The 18096-nt window shown below is 34.2% G+C and overlaps 2 protein-coding genes across 3 annotated transcripts in view; both read left to right on the forward strand.

Annotated features, from left to right (window-relative positions):
* The window catches only part of LOC142345707 (uncharacterized), a 577332-nt gene that overhangs the window by 198043 nt on the left and 361193 nt on the right, over nucleotides 1-18096 (forward strand). The gene's annotated exons all lie outside the window — the stretch shown is intronic.
* The window catches only part of LOC142346171 (uncharacterized), a 27365-nt gene continuing 10240 nt past the window's right edge, over nucleotides 972-18096 (forward strand). Inside the window, exons 1-4 of the mRNA XM_075398679.1 lie at nucleotides 972-1016; nucleotides 5501-5631; nucleotides 15511-15849; nucleotides 16694-16878. Of these exons, the coding sequence (XP_075254794.1) occupies nucleotides 5534-5631; nucleotides 15511-15849; nucleotides 16694-16878 (622 nt within the window). The 5' untranslated portion in view covers nucleotides 972-1016; nucleotides 5501-5533. The remainder of the gene's footprint in view (nucleotides 1017-5500; nucleotides 5632-15510; nucleotides 15850-16693; nucleotides 16879-18096) is intronic.

Here is an 18096-nt window from a genome sequence, read left to right on the forward strand (position 1 = left end):
CCGGTAACTATGTCAGACCCGTTGTAAAATTGATTCCAGTTTTTGGTACACCACTTTCGGGGCCGGAGGATGTTGTGAATACAAATAAATGTAAGCGAGAAATGTAAGCGAGAATTGTATGCAGCGACAAAAGTAAGTGAGTATATTTAAATTGTATGCGTAACAAAACAAGTAACCATAGCACAGTTAGTATAGCACTGTACTCTCAATCTAAGGACCGATGGTTCGAGCCCCCACCATGTCGAACCTTACGAAGCAAAATCCGTATTCTGATACATGTGCCTTGAGCAACGAACCATTTGAGAGCGGTTTTAAGCTAAACTAGCCCGATTTAGACTAAGATGACTTAGATATAAAATTATTAGACTAACAACACGCATTGAATGGTTTAACTTTAAGGCCAAAGCAAGGCCAAATTACGTCACACATGAGCTGAATTGACCTTTATTGGCTCACAAAAGATTAACAGGTCTTGTCTAGCCTTTTTGCCGCCAGTTTACTTTAGATGTCCTATGTGTACGTTCGAAGAGGAGTGTTATGTGTGATCGAATAAGATCTTATCGTTGAAAATACGTATTGTTATCTTGAATAAAGATTGTTCTTTTACCGTTTTTCTGTAGTTCGAGTCTTAGACGTTATCTAGCTCAAATACTACTATCTTGTGCTTGTAGGTTTATAAAATTGTACACAAACTGCACAAAACTATGCCGAAAAATTTATTAAGAAAATTTAAAAGGATGGCTGAGATCGATGGGTTTTTCTTCCATTGTAATTGGGGTATCTCATTATGACAAATATTTATCTTTGTTTTATTTCTTTTAGTTTTTTCTGTTTTTTGTTTGTTTTGTTTTCTTATGATTGAACCAACAACCATAAATGAAAATAATCAGAAATATTTAATACCTGTGTTTCATTGTGTGTGTTTAGATCAACTGATATTTGGACCCAATTCTGTCAACAATGGTGACAATACATGGACACCATTCAAAGGAAATTTAGCACAATCCGGTCCCGGTGTGAGTATCCACTTTCATTATTGCCCAGAAATCAATCAAAGTCCAGAAAATTATGTATAAAATGCACTGATGAGTTCTAAATTTCAGTGATCTGGGCTGATCAATGCTTAATGTTAGCTTATTCGATTAAAACCGGCAGAGTAGATGGTTTTAAACGAGTAGATGTTTAAAATTTTTTCCAATGTGAACTGTTGTGAAAACCAATTTACAGAAATTCGGTTTGGTATAACATACCAAAATTAAACTGTACTAAACCTGCACATGTTTTGCGAGATATAACCCGTTCAGCGGATGGTGATAATTTTTATAATTTTGATGAAAGCTTATCGACATATCATAATAAATGGTTTGGGGATTCCATTGATCCCATTTCCTTAAACTCATAAAAGCGTATCATGTCATCGATCGAGGAGAGAACTTCATATATAGAAATCGACATTCTATTGACAGATGATAGTAAGCTCATAAAGTCAAATCCCCTTTTTATCATTAGTTGTAATTTCATAAAAAACCAAAAAGTTCAGCGATGAAACAATGTAATTTGATGGAAAGCTTTCCTATATGCTAAAAAATTCTAAAAACTTATTATAAAAACACCCTGTATATATGAAATAAATAATAGAGCATTATAATACGCATTATTAAATGACAGAGGCACAATTTTTGGCTCCTCAGCAACCGATTGTGGGATGAAGTCTACTTTTGGGAGATCAAAATGCTTTAGGAAAAAATTAGTTCAATTCTTTAAACTTTCCGTATCTATCCTAAAATGATAATGGAGCATAGTAGGATGCATCGATGGCCTTTTGGGAAAATACACTGACTAATTGACGGAATTTTTGTGGGATGCCAACTTTGGCACGTCTTCTTATTCTTTTTTATTATATATTCTCCTTTCTAATTAAGAAATGCGTGGGAAACTTTATTATGATTTTATTTTATATTAGTTTGAGCTCAGCTCGATCAAAAAGCCTCATTTTTATTTCACTGTGATTTCAGTTGAATCACATAAACTCCCTTGTTCATTAGCGAGTTGCAATCTTTAAAATCCTATTATATTCAGTTGCTTTTCAAAATGAAATGCCCTGAACTATACTATGAAAATATACAAAGCTATCGATGAGAAGCTATGGGACTAAGTTAAGCTAAATTTTCACAACATTCTATTCTGGTTTGTGCATTTTTGCGGTATATAAATGTACTGTCCACAATTTTTCGAAAATTTGCTCAATTTATAAATACGTTGCTTGAAAAAAAAAACAAAGTCTGCTGCGTTCATTGATATAATCATGAAAACTTCTTGTTTAGGAGATTCTGGCTCGGATTTAGTTTGCACAAACAACACATACACGTTGGCCGGCCCAATTCAAATTAAGTAACAACTATTTGGATTTTATTTTTTTAAAAAAATTTTTTTCACTAAGCAAAACAGCAATTTTTTTCCAACATGAAATTGATATATTGAAAATTAGTTTGGTGCAACATACTGAAATTAAACTGTATTGAACCTGCAACATGTTTTGCGAAAACAAATGCAATCTTGACTGTGTGCTTCAGAACTACTAATAAGAGTTTTCAAAATAGCTAAGAGTTTTCAAAGCTTATGCTGAACTAATGGCAGAGTAGAGAAGCGAGAGTACAATAGTGTAAAAGCGAAAACATTCATTTCTAAAATGTTTTAATTAAAGAGTAAAATTAAAACGTGTAAACTAAATAATAGGTCTCTCTATTGTATAAAACACAGCTAACATTCATTTCATAAATCAAAACGAAAAAAATGCAGGTTTCAACTGCAGGTTTTGCCGAAAACCTTTCTCTTTCAACTGCAGGTTTTGCCGAAATTTACGAAAAACATAGTTGCAGTAATTATCTATGAAAAATGTTATTTTAAGTTCTTCTCCTAATATTAAAAAGATTGGTTAATATACAAATACAGTTAAACATGCTATCAATTTTTTAATACTATTCTGCCTCCCAACATTCATATTTGTTATTTAGGTTTACTGCTTTCCATTTTTTCTGAAAAAAAGATTTCAGGAACACAGAAGTCTCGAAGCAAAGATCTCAAAAAAGCCATTTTGATCAAGCCATAGATTAGAGGCACTAAGAGCAAATGACAGTAGCAAATGTTAGCCAACTTTTCCATTTTCCTCTAATTTTAAAAATGCCCCGCCAACCGTTCGTTGGTCTCTTTTTTGAAACATTCGATCTTTGGGGATCACACACTCATTTTTTTTCATGAAAAATGCAACTCAAAAATACTATCTTGGGGCAGATAGGTGAGTTTCACCATTTTGTTGGGAAATTTGAGTCAAAATCTAATTTTTTCAAAAAAGTTCTCCCAAATTCTGGATATCTTTCCGATTAGATGATAAAAGATGTTAAAAGTAAATGTTTCGTCAGATTCCAGAAACATAAGTGCTATTTTAGTAAGTTTGCTACAGTAGTTTAATTATCCAAAGCACTCTTCAAAACTTGACTTCAACAGTTTCCGGTTTTAAAAAAATTCAAAATAAATGTTTTTCTGAAAATTGTGCTAACAGTTTTTCCTTTCCTTTGCTTTTTTCTGACAGAAAAGGATGATTCTTATCCTGTCTACTAAAGACTGGCTAATTACATCATAAAATTGATTATATTTGTTTCCGAGGCAAGAGTGTTTAAAAATAAAGGTTTTGAATGTTTTTTAAAACTTTTAATATTTTTGAATGTTCAGAAATATCAATAACTCTGTTTAGCGGAAATCAAAAATAAGCTGGAGACCTTTCAAGAAAATTTGCGAAGCAATTTTTTTACTGCGAATGCTCTCGATGCAAAAATAAATAAAATCTTGAATTTTTTATGCTTAAGTTTTTGACAGTTTGTGGCGTTTTCGCCAGCCATAACTGCCTTTTTGTCCTGTCTACCTTTCTACCTTTCTACCAATCCTGTCTACCTTTCAACAGTTGATTTTACAAGGTAAAAATTGCGAAAAATTCTTAAGTGGACTGTCTAACTAGTAACAGAGATTCTGGTAGCTTGTCTGTCTCCAGTGCCGTTTTCAAGGCTAATATGTGTCAAAATACAAAAAATTTAAACTCGGGCAGAGCATTCAACGGCCCGTTTTTGATTTATCTAGCTATGCTTTAGTTATCGGCTTGAGCGCTGAAAAATCCAGTTGTTCAAAAACAAAAGCCATTCGAAATTTTTTGATGAACTTTTGATATGCTCTTAAGGCTTTCGTTCACCTTTATTTTTTTCATTTACGTCGACCAGCTGTTTTGTTGCCAAGAATATTTCTGGTCAATTTCAAAAACCACTAGCCAGGCAAAAAACTTTCCTCGGAATTATGAGGAGGACAAATTGAAACCCGGTTGCCTAAAGGGCTAACCAGGGTCGACCACCCACATTTTATCATCCGTTTTGACAATGATCCTTAGTTTGACTAAACTAATCATATTGACAAGTTATTCTGATATCAATTAGCAAGTTCCATTTAAAACGATAAGAGCCTGAAATTTGTTTACTATTCAACGAGCAGATATACTGCCAATTATGTTAGAAAACAGGACATTTAGACTTTCCTATTTGGTGCAAAGGTGCGGGCATAGATTTCAGGACATGATCACAATATAAATAATATTAGGCAAAACATATCTGCTATGTATACGATAGACAGTAGCTGTGTTTATGATGTTAAAGTTGTTAGTGTCAAATGGTCAAATGAACGCACGGTCTGTATAGTCAGAATGCCCTTGAAAATTAGAATGTCCTCCAGGAGTTCTTTGAAATTAATATCTTTCAATTTGTTTTTCATTTCTTTACATGTATACCCTCTGTTATTTGGTCTGGTATACAGTTTCAACTATGAATATGACTACATAGCTGTTTGGTCAAACTTGCAATGAATTTGATCGGGCTCTGAACCCGAGCGAGCAGCCCAAACACGTTACGATAACAATAATTTGAGATATGATCGGAGCCCTAGTCAATGAAAACTATAACTCTTATGCAATCTTACATGAGTCTTACCAACACTTATAAGTTAATGCATAAATCATATAAGATTTTATATAAGATTTGCATTGTTGAACGACTTGTGAGTGCATGAAAGTTAGAAGCAACCGTAGAAATTGTTAACTGTCTCTAAGTTTTATAGGAAATTGATCAAAATAAAAAGCTAAAAATTAGATGGTGCTAGTTTTATGTGTAGCAATTTTAGTCAAAAAGTGATTTTAAAGTAATGTTGTAATTTTTTTTATAAAATTTAAATGGAAAAATAGCCGATGTGAACCTTGGCTATTTCTCTAAAGATTCTTAACGAAAAAACCCGTCTAATTTGTCCCTTTTTGTCAGAGGAAACAACATCTCTAATGTTTGCATGTTTACACTATGAAAATTTTTGTAAGCATGTTATCAGATATTTCATTATAAAACCCTTAGGACGCAACTTATAAGATGTTACCCAGTAAAAATTCGAGAACCCCTGGAGTGCTCATATATTACAGATTGTGAGGCAAGATGATAGAGTTTTTCAAGACATGGATGGTTGCGATGGTACAGATTCTGTCAATTTCCTTGTCTACTCGAAAGTATTCGACCCACATCCTTGCGCAAAGCTCAACGTCTTCATTAACAGGTAAGAGATTTTCTACTTCAGATAGTGCAGACTTCAATTACTAGAACTATTTACAATCGGCCGAAAAATTCATTTCTTTATAAGTGCTGCTAAAGTACCGACGGAGTATTGTTAAAGTATTACTTGTGTATATATCGGCGATACTTTTGTCCATTTAGTCTTTTTGTTCCGACCTACTTTAGTGGCGAAGCAACTGTATACTCAATTGTTTTTTTTGTTCCGTCATTTTTTCCCGATCGATATATTCATTGGACAGGGTTATGAATGGTATCATAAGAAAGCTTGTCAAGCGCAAAATTTCAAATTCAAAATTTTTTTTAGTTTTGTGTTTTTCAAGGAATTACCGAGGTTGAATTTTTGTGAAAAGGTTATGATTTTAAATTTTCGTGAAAAATATGATAAAAGTTTTAACTACAGTCTCATTGTTTGATGTTTGAACAAAAGACAGTCGCTGAGTTGTTTGGATTATCAATTTCGGCTAAATTTATGGCCAGATTTTTAAAAATTCAGCATTTTTCTTCATTTTTAAAAAGGCTCATGCTTGACCACCTATAGGTACTATAAAAAGATTTTCTCAAACAATTATTGCAACATTGCCCTTTTGAAAAAAAAAACAGAAAGCAGTTAAAAGCTACTACACAAGGCAAAAAAGATTTTTCCTTCAAATTAAGCGAAGTTTGATATTCAGATTTGTCTTGAAAACGAAGAAATAAAAAAACAAAAAACGCCGTATTTTACACACGCAAACGGGTTTTTATCCATTCGTGATACAAAAAACATTCCTTGTTAAGTATTGGTATCAGACTCGAAAAACATTGATCACAGTAATAAAGAAGGCACGTTTCCAAATTCAAAGAGAGTTTTGGACTCTTTTTTGATGATAAAAACTCTGGCGCATTTTTGCCTAATAAAGATTGGCAGATGCTTTTTTGAAATCAAAACTGTTGGTGTTTGGTATTGCTTTATGTGACAAGATTTAAGGCAAGTTTTCGGAATAATTTTAAACGATCAGAATGGTTCAAATATGGCAAAGTTCGTCTTTCTCAAAATCTCCAGTGCGCGAGTGTGCAGTAATTGGAAAGTTTTTTTGGAATAGAGTGTTAGAACAACTATTGCAAAAACTTTTTCAGCAAACTTCAAAAAACGTGAAAACAAAGAGAACCAAACACTTCATTCGGCTGATCATTTTGAGCAATAAATAATGGTTAAGTGACTTTGCTTGAAATCACTGAGAACTTCTGGCGTTTATCGAGATCGGCAAAGCGGTTCGTTTCATTATGTCAGAATTTCGAAGTGACTTCTGCAGAGTCACTCAACCATACTTAAAACACGAAACGCGCCCGTTTTAAAATGACGAAAGTCAACGAAATTCAACTTCTGGCTAAGTAGCAGCTTCTGGCATTTTGACTTCTGGCACTGCAGACTTTCGGCATTTAAAAATGTGCACGTGAGTGTTTTAACGCATTTTCTGGTGCCAACAGATAGTTGTTGCAGAAGCAAGTTAGTTGTGTCATTTTTATTCTTATCAAATGTAGAAGGTTTTGGTGAAGTAACTGCATTTTGCCGCCAAATTTCACAATTTGTCCGCCGATTTGGAATAAATACAAATAATAGAATGTTCAATTTCTATCTATTCCCGCTATTCACGTAATCTAACCATACCCTTGTGTTTGGTGAATATAAATAATTGCAAGAATCTTGAAAGTTTTCTTGCATGATCTTGCAATAGAATGCTTACGGCTTCCATCTTGCTAGATTTTTGCAAGTTTTTTAATTTCATTTGCAAGAAACATCCTTGTTCTTAATTCGGAAGACTCGCTGCAGGGGGTGACTGGTTCAACTTGTAGAGCAAAAAGCTGATGTAGTTGCGGAAAAGTTTTTTCAGTTATTTCAAACACCGGCTTTTGAGATTTTCCATTATGTTATGGTTAGTGCCCTCCATCTCCTTAATCCGGGCTTAGGAATGGCAGTGACAGAGTTACATAAAATAACTGCAGAACAAAACTAACAAATAAATTGGCTAATTTGGTAAGTATTCAGATTTTCTGCTCAAGAGATGTTTGATGACAATTTAAGGTAGCTTTTTTTGATGTCTTTACATGATATAATTTTGGTTTGTTTGTTTTATTTCTTCTCCTTCTGGAGAACTTCAACGGAAGATCAACTAAGTAACAAATTTATTTAACAAAGAGGAAATTCAGAGTTGTTGATGCAGAAAGCAAAACAAGAGAAGAAAATATGAGAAAATTGGAAACCGCTTTCCTGAAATATTTTTACAGATACAACACAATTTTTGAAAGAAGTTTTTCTTATACTTTGCACATTTTCAACTCGTTTTTTAGATATTTTACTGTATCTGCGGAATACTTTGGCAATTTTTAACGTTTGAGATTGGTTTCATTCAACAACATTTGCATGAGAAATGTTTAAGTTCTTTCTTCTATCAATTTTTCTTTTTGTCAATTCACAAAAATTTTATAAAAGCAATAAAATTAAGTTATGATTATTAATATTTTTGTCCAATTTAAAAAATTTCATTTTTGGTACATCTTAGCAAATAAGAAATTAACTCAATAACTTATTTTATTTCAATACATAAGCCATGTAATTAAAAAAACTCCTAAAATCATTGTTATTTTTTACAGGTGAAGGTGTAAAAAAAATTTTGGATCGCTTCTTTAATATCTTATGTGGTTTTCCACTTTTGATCGCTTCTTTAACCTCCACTCTTCTTTAAATCGCTTCTTTAACCTCCACTGGTTGATGGGTGTCTGCATTATTTTCTTTATTCTAACCAATGTTGGAGGTTTCCAAGCAACAGTTTTAAAGTGGAGACATTTTGATTACTTTACTTTTTTCTGTCAATGCAAAGCGTGTTTTCTTTCTTTTGCAAATATTTAAATACTGAAAGTATGAAAAGGAGCCCCGGCGCCTTTTTTGCTAATTGCTAATTCAAGACCAAAAAATGAGGTAAGAGAACTTGTTTTCATGAAATCATAATGTTTTCAGCTCTCTAAATTTGTTTAAAAAAATGGAAAGATTTGAATTTGCATTTGGTATATATTATGCATGAATAACAGAAAAAAAAGTTTTCTTTCAGGGGATAGAATGAGTTTTTAAAAGTCCACCTGATTTTTTTGGCTGGGAAATTTGCCTTCAAATAACCGTTTTTTTTCTATTTGTTCATGCAAAAAATGTAAAAAATTTGTTAATACTAATTTTTTTATTTGCGCAACTTTTAGAAATTCAAGTGCAAGGAATGATTGTTTTCTTGTCGATTTCGAAGTTTTCTGATCCCGTGGTTGAGAATGAATTTTTGTCTCCTATATTTTAACCGGTTTTGTAATTATCAAAATCTGCCATGCGTCTAGTTTGTGACAAAAACCCATTTTTTGGGTCTGGTGTTTTCCACCTCCACCATAGTGTGCTCAAAAAACATATGGGACACAATCATTTTTAATTTTGTGTTTTTTGTTGACTTTTAACGTACTCTTTTTCTCTTATTGTGAAGATTTTGCATTAGTTCTCGGTGTTAATACGAATAAAACTATAAAACCATGGATTTTTGTTCTGCTTTGAATATCCTTTTTCCTTGAAATGTTTCGGTCCTCTTTCTTCCATCAATTCCCTGTGATGAAAACTTGCCTACAACTTTTGACCTCAACCACTTTTACATATTCTGAGACGCCCCTGTAGGCTCAAACTCTAAATCTCAATAAAAACCTGAACTACATAAACTTTACAGTATCGCCACAAGTGGTAGCTACGGTTTAGAAGCCAAAATAGTTTGGTGACAGATATCTGGCTGATTTTTTGACGCTTTTATGCTTATAAACTACTGCGTCTAGGACTATCCAGTTATGATCTATAACTAGTAAACTTGGGTCGCAAATCGCTGTCTTATTTACTTTATAATAAGGAGAAAGTCTCGAGCCTGACCGTAAAAGTGGGAAAGTTATGCTTAGTTTAGCTCAAACAGCGCGACATCCAAATTAATTCTATTTTTAGAGAGCACAAAAGCAGCCTATAGTTTAAATGTGAAATCGTTATCAAAACAATTAAATTTCTTCTGTTTGGTCCCCAGTCGGCTTTGTTTACTGACAAAATTTTGGATAGCTTTTGGGCTAATTTGGTGTCTTTTTATATACGCGTCCTCTGCGGGTATAAAAGTCGCAATAATCTGTGAGCCGAATTTAAAATAGTCTCAATCATACATGAGTTTAGGGTATATGATTTTGCGCTGTAACCGTTTTGGGCCGTGGGCGCGCTAATCAAGCGGAAGTATTTTAATTGCTTTTTTACCCTTCATTTAATTTTTGTTGCCGGTTGTTGTCTCGAGTCGCCTCTCGAGAAATCAAAAGAGCCCAAAGAGTTTGTAAACAGCCCAAAGTTTCAGAAAGAAATAGGGTGTGGTAAACGTGCGGTCGAGTTGAGTTGAGGGGGTATTACCTCCGCCCAAACTCAGACAATTTTGTAGCTGAAAAATAAACCTAATCACTATTTTATTTTTGTTAATGTCATAGTTTTGTTTGCCGATATGAACAAGGCGTGGTTGTTTGCGGGACCTCCCTCTAAAACATATCAATATGTGTACACATGATCAATTCAAATTGTTGACAAAGGTTGCTGCAGCGTAAATCGTATGCAGATAGAATAATTTTCACGAAGACAAATGTCTACGAGCTTTGAGCAAATATTCAAGTCAATTTGTCAAAATCTAAGAACACTCTCCTGCGGCCAGGCGCACCTTTGTTGTAAAATTATTTCAAACCGTAAAGAGTTGTTCAGAATTTTCTTTTGGTTACCTGTATGGTGATTGACGAAACCTTCAAGTTATCAAACAAATGATTACCACTAAATGTAAGAATGTACCACCCTGAACTTAGAAAGTTTTTACAGTAGCGTGGTATCAACTCAAAGCAAGATAAATAAAGCTCAATACCCTAGTGGAGGCGCAAAGTTGATCTTGCAAGATCTAGAGAACTAAATCAGCTTATTTTATATATAAAAAATGTCAAAAATTGATCAAATCCAACCCAACTATAACTTTTTTAAAAAATTATTATTACATTTTTTAAAGAGACCGCTTTCGCCCAGCAACCAATGAACAACTGAACCAGCCCTTTTTTATTGTTTTAATCAATATATAGATCAAAAATTCTGATACTAGTTTTGATGCATTTAATTGACATATTTATGTTTGCCTAAACAGACAAAATCAATTGATATTACGGTTGAAAAAATGAAGAAGTCAAACATTTTTTGACAAAAGAATAGTGATTACTTTCTGCATTCCATAACTACTTTCAGACATGAGAAAAAAAAGTTTTTGTGAGTTTTTCTCTCAAAACATTTTTAAAATTTTTTTAACTTTTGATTAGTGCGTTATATATTTACATATGATAAATCTATTCATATATGCGTATATGCAGATGGGTTTGATCGTGTTTCAGCGCGTCCATAGTTTGAGCTAACTCTTTCTCCAAAGTATTTTACTCTTGACTACCGCAGTCGAAAACAGATGTTTATATTGCAAGATCTTGCAATATGAGTGGTTATAATACAAGATTGTCGCAAGTTCGTTTCCAATGAGCTCTACTCTTATTGATTGAAATGTATTTCGTTTCATTGACTCATTATATTTCACTTTACACAATGACTTGTACAATTTGCTTTCTCGGATCTCCAAAATTTCCTGTACATAGATAAAAATTGAATGTACGGTTGCAAAAAATTTTAGATTGATTCTTGGAGTATTTTTGTATTACAAAACTTTTCTGATTATGCAAATTGAAAGTTTGAACTATATATGAAATTAAAAGACAACAAAGTAATGGTACGTTTGTGGTTCTCCCGTTTTCATATTTTCCATTCTTTGCTCAAAATTCCGCTCACAAATTGTAGCAGTTTTATATCAAAGATGAACAAAATTTCGTTTAAATCAATTTTTGTTCCAGTCTTAAATAAATATATAAAGCAACCATAAAAGAATGGTTTACAGCTTAAATATAAAACTAATTTGTATTTTAAGCATAGGAGACAGATAGTTTGTTATAGGAGAAATAGAGAAAGCTGAATTTTAGAATAATAGTAGTAATATTTTAGTGAGTAATTGCGGTATATATGTTGAAAGCAATAGTTTTTAATCTACTTAGTATTTGAAGAAATAGTTTTCGTTAAAGAAAGAGCAAAAGGCAGCTTTAAAATTTCACAGCTTGATAAGTGTTTTACAGTTCAAAAGTTCTGATGTTCGGAAAATAGTTTTAAATTGATATCCTTGTAATCGTACATCTCAAGATAGATATAAAATTGAAACTGTAGTGTGACTTCTCATCAGTCTTGAGAACGCTTATCTTTTCAAAAACTCTTTTGATTTTGCAGATGAAATTTTAGTGATATTCACGGGAGGATTATTTGTATAGGAGCTTATTTGATTTTGTATAGGAGCTTAAAATGTCCGTTAAAATTATCTAAGATAGCACTTTCTTACTTTCTTGTTGCAGCAACGGGCTTTATTGTGTAATCAAATCATATAGGATGAGATTTTGCTAACATGTTGGAGTTTTTATTGTTTAAGTAGGCTCATAAAACAAAAAAAAAATCGAAACAATCGTCCCCTACTTTGATGTTATTACGAATCAGTACAGAATCATAAAAAATGCGTTTTCCCGGACCCCTTTTTATGTTCATGACAACTTTTAAATTAAAGTGTATTTAACAGCATCACTCATCGCACAATGTTCTAATTTAGTTCTGCGCATACAAAATTTTTTTTGCCCAATTTCTGAGCATTGTTCATAACTGCCAGACTTTGATCTGCCCCCCCCCCGGATCATAGTAACATAGTAATTCAGTGCTGAATCATAGTATTTCCCTGTCTGTATTTTTACTATAAATATATTATGATCATGTAACTTTTTACTATGAAAAATTCAGACAAGAAATGAAGTCTGTTCAGTGTAAAAGCAGCATTGAATTCTTAAAGTTATCGTAAACTGTTCAGAATTGTTTTTTTTTCTCTCTGATCAGAGCTCTTAACAAAGTATTACAAATCGTTAGAGAGAAATACCTCCACTTAACTCTACTTAGAGAGAGAGAGAGAGAAACCAACTGCATAATAGTTAAATTTTGGTTGATTAATGAAACTATTATGCATAAAAATTGTTTATACAATTGAATTATTTGGAGTGTTTGCCGTTTGACGTAAACTATCATGCCATGTGCCATGTATTTTGTATTCTGTATGCCTCTGTGCCACGCTATGCCGTGTGCTACTTTCACGACCCTCACACAAACGTGCTAATATTTCACAATAGTGCGGTGTATTGCATCACAGTAACAAGGTCGGTCGTAAACGGCATGGGGGGGAGGCTGAACAAATCCTGATGCTTGAACTAAACTTTCGAGAAACGTGCTTGTTTGCCAGAACTTATCAAAAATTGACCTCAACATTCATTACTCCACATATTTTCTTGAGAAATTACTAAACTTCTTAATTAAATGTACGTACGTCTTCAGGTTCCTAAAGTCTTACTTAATTTTACCCGTATTTTGGGGGCGGGGTGTGTCTCATGTGAATTACAATAACCATACACCCCGTGGATCAATCGGCACTCCCCTCCCCCCGTAGATCATCCCGCATCCCCCACTGAACACATTAACTGAACACAAACTGGACGCTTAACTGGACACGTAAGTACCTGAAAAAATGGATATTAGTTCATAACAGCCTAAAAAAACGGAAAATTATTTGCAAAATGAGCTGTTTACTGGTTTTCAACTCTTTAGCTGGTTATAACTGATTTTGCACTAAACTCGCTAATTGAATATTTGCCGCCGACCAATTTTATTATCATTTTGTTTAAATGGGTAATTATTGCATGCTCTCTAGTCCACTTTGCATGACTTTTGGATATAGAAACTATTTAAGGAAAAATCAACACCTCAATATTCAACTCCGAGAATCATAAATAAAACGAGGGATGCACGAATGAATTAAAGTACTGACTGTAAAGGTATGAACACATTGCAGTTCAAAGACTGTAATCTTTCTCAGTTCAATCACGCCTCGAATTTGAGCTCTGTTTGAAGTGGGCTCTTTGAACTGTGACAAATGCTCTGACTTGTAAAAAAATGGCCATCTTACATGTGCATTTAGATTGCAAAAACAACTCTGTGTCATTGTGTGCGTTTCAAACAGCTGGCGCTGTTTACAAATCTGTTCCACAGGTCGTCAACAGCGCCATCTCATTGAGCGCACATTTACTCAGATCTGCAAAACTCTTGTAGTACTGACAAAATCAAAACATCCATATGCCGACAACGTTTGCCATACTTACTTAAATGAAATTTTTTATTTTCATTGAAGTCCTCTCATCTCATTTTTTTGCCCTTTTGTTTGGCATCTTTGTTCTCAGATATGGATTGTTTATGGAAATTAATTCCTGTTGCAAGCCTTTTCTTTTCATAGGTCTTGCTACGTATATGATAACTACGGGGTACAATGGATGTGAAAAAGCTAACATTTGATGCAATCGACACATTTCCATCAGCTTCCTTGTAGATATAAAATGGAACCTGGCTTCAGTTAAATCTGCTATCGATCTCTGGTTCCGTATCTATTTCGTTATAAATTCCCTTTCTCGGAGATCCTTCTGTGTTGATTACTTGAACAATATGGACTTTTTGCAATGCTTTCTGTGACATTTTGATATTTACGTTACGACCAAAACAGCGATGAATTCAATTCGACCTGGAAAAAACTCTAATTTTAAACAAACTTACATCCTTCAGGTTCATACGCATCGGACCGTTTTCAATCAAAACCCGGTGTTGAAAGCGTAGAGATCACGTGCTGCTGCGAAAGATGGTGATTGACAGATCGGGTGAATATTCACAATGATTTGCGAACCTCTCTAACCCGGGGGACGTGATTCATAAACAGCGCCATCAGCACGTGTATTATTGTGAACGAAAACACAGATAATTAAAACTTTACAAAACGAATTGAATCACTTCCAGTAGATTTGTTTCGTATTGAGTACTCCACTTTTTAACTTTTTAACAATGTGATAAGAAAACCGTGAAATTGATTCTCACCGTTGGGAGGGGGTGGGAGAGGGGTATTCTAGATATTAATTCAAGTCAATTCCTCGATAGAGCCATAGACTGTTGGCTGCAGTAAAATTAGAACGTTATTTCCGACACCTTGTCAGTTATTTTGTACTTTCAATGGAAGTCGCCATATTGAATCAGACATGACGGATTTTCAAAATTTCCATGTTTAAAACTATGCTCAGAATGTGCTAAGTACTGAACGCTAAACAGAGGAACTTCAGAATGTATTTTATCATGACTAGAGTAAGGCCAGTTAGATGTTCATTATGCTCACAGGTCCCGCAGACTGAAAAAATCCAGGGCAGCTATTTTGACCTGGTTCACTATGGTTTAGTTCTGGTTGTTATGGATTTATAATAATTGAGCAGTGAAAAACTCTGTAACCAAAGTACGGGGTGGTTTCTGCATATAGTTGCATCAGCGTTGTTCTCAGTTCTGACACATTTTCCTAGCCTGGCCTTTGTAGCCACGCTTAATAAACTTGAGCTCGAGAGCTTCCGACCGACTCTCAGAATACTGTTTCCTGCTCCTCCAAGCTGCTTATTATATTACTGTTCGATGGATAATTATGGCTATTTTGTTTGTTTTTGTAGAATTTTGTAAAACTACTAGTCTATTTATCAGTTATGTTTCCTTTTTCAGGATTAAATTTAACATAAACTAATAAAACGACCTCAAAATAAACCCTAATATTTGTTTAAGAGGAGGAAAATGACCGAAAAGAAAGAGAACTGGGAGAATTTTTGACATTTTGTTGTTTAGATATGACAAAATAGAAGATTCTCCCCCCAATGCTCTGTTTCACCTGGGCATTATTCAGCTGACGTCCGATTCAGAGGCCCTCAGCCCAGACTTAATAGACAACCGGTTCGAAACGCTCCAAACGAAAACAGAATCGTCTTCAATCGCATTTGGCAATGATCACATTGAAACGTCATCAAAGTTCAAACTTGCTATCAAGTTTGAGAGATCTTGTGGTACCTGGAAATTCCGCACAGGCAACGTCAAAGGAAGTTATGACATTGAAATGTCTCAAAAGACGTGCTCTGCGGTTGTGGATCGACTTGTGAAGTTTGAAGAGACTTGTCAGAGAAATCAGAGGTTAAAGTATCAATCAGTTCAATCAATTTTTGTGATTTTTGTTATGATATCATATCTGGACAAATATAACCATTGCCATGGTATCTTACCCAGGTCAAAGGCACGAGTCGGATTTGGATGCTAACCTTACCGGATCTTTAAACAAACTTGAAACATTTTCTTACAAGATCCAGCGAGACTAACGTTCGGTCTAGAGCAACGTGTCTCGGGAAACATATATATATCCAAGAACCATATATATAGTTCATTATAAGCTATAAAAATTCGTAATTTTCTCGCAATGGCACCAAGAAATTTTTGGCTTGCTTATTATCCAATAATGCGATAAGACATCTTTGCGATCGTTGATCACCAATACAATGATCACATAGCTTTCTGACGTTTACAGCAGATATTTTGATAATGGGCGCATAATTTCACAGACTATTTTGGTTTTCTGGTTTGAGGTAAGATGTCAAATACCCCGAGTCCAATTGGTCGAACGAATCTTCGGTATGGTAGGTTCCGGCCTTAAGAGAAATTTGGAAAAGCTTGGTTGGGCCAGTACACAGGTTGAGGTCCACAGCGAAATCATCTCCAATCAGATGATCACAGAAAAACTGACTTATGATCTGACAAGTTAACGACAATTGTCTAGACTGTCGTGCATTCGAGGAATTTTACGGAGGTCGTTTCGGTCTGGGACCTTGACCTAGATTTATACTTAAGAATTGTTCAATATCTTTGGTTTTAGAACGGTTTAAGAACAATATTGACACCCCTTCCTTCCGAAGCTTTCAAAGACATTTTTCATATGAGTCGTAGTCTAAGCGTAGACTAAGCGTTCAGATGTTTCTGTTTTCAGTGATGACAACTTTGAGATCTTCGGTGAATGTGTTGAAAATTCAGTTCCAACTGAGACTGGCGTGAAACCAGTTGCATATTGCTACGATTCCAATAATGGATACATCACAGACATGCAAGCCAAACCTCTTTGCGTTTGTAAAGCCGGCTTCGAACCCACTGATCTAGCGCTGAAGGGATGTAAACGTAAGTTATGCGGTTTGTTCAATTGCTAAACATTACTGATTTTAGGTTGAAACATTTTTGAACAAAAAATTGTACCATGACTCCAGTCAACTAACCCTAATCGAGACGTCGACCTGTGAAAAGACCATGCTCCACCAAAAATGGGTTTAGTTCGGTCACGCTGGACCCAAAAGAGCTATCAAAAGAATTTAGCTAGACTTTTTTTTTTAATAAACTGGACATTTGTTCGAGCCAAAAAGTTAAGCTGGAGCTTTGCTCGATCAGACTTGGGCTCTGGATTTTTCCTCGACCAAATTTTTTTCAGGAGTTAAAATTGCGTCGAGCCAAAATCAAATCAATAGTTGAAAAAATATCTTTTCAAAGGTTTTTTTGACCAGTTGAAATCTGCTGTCAAATATTGGGTCAAGCAAAAGTCTTTTCACGAGTCTGCATTTTGCCACAAAAATTTTACTTGCATTTATATTGCTCACGATTGCTTATAAAGTCGACAGCTTGTACTCTCCTTCATCTTTTGCAATTCTGAAGAACCATTAATGTGTCAAAAATGTGCATTATTTTTAAAGTTGATAATTCGTAATTTTGGAAGGATAAAAACAATCAAATAACACCACAATTTTATCATGGCTAATGGAACAGTTGCAGTTAAGCATGATTGCAGGCAACATGACTCGCAAAAAATGACAAGTGCTATTTAACTACAACACTACATCTGAATGTAACGGCAAACTCAAGACATCAAATTTAGTTTTAGTATGTAGATTTTCAACGTATGAAAACTCTAAAGAATGTTAAGGTAAAATTTCTCATTGATTAAATAGAAAATATCAAAGTCAGTCCGACCAGAACTTATGAAAAACCTCTATATCGCTGGAGATATTTTTGATTAAACATCTAACTGTTTTTTGGAGAAATTGTACCAAAAAGTACTGACAATTTAAATTTGGACAATTTTAGGAGCGTTCGGTCTTTTGTTTCCCGTGATAGGCCTTATAATTTTTGGTTTCTGATAATGTCTTGAGTGGAAACTATTTCACTTTTTAATCTTTAAGTTTAAAAATGACAAAAAGATGTAATTTGAATGACCAATGTTGTTAACCCTTTTGAAAGACTGCATTTCAAGGGACAACCAGAACAACTTCATTATCCAACTGGTAAGCATCCTTAGCTGGAGGACTTGAAATGATTTAATTTGAATAACATCATTGCTGCAGCCGCACT

This window comes from Convolutriloba macropyga, chromosome 9 (assembly GCF_964194025.1).
Source record: "Convolutriloba macropyga chromosome 9, txConMacr16.3, whole genome shotgun sequence".
Lineage (NCBI taxonomy): Eukaryota > Metazoa > Xenacoelomorpha > Acoela > Convolutidae > Convolutriloba > Convolutriloba macropyga.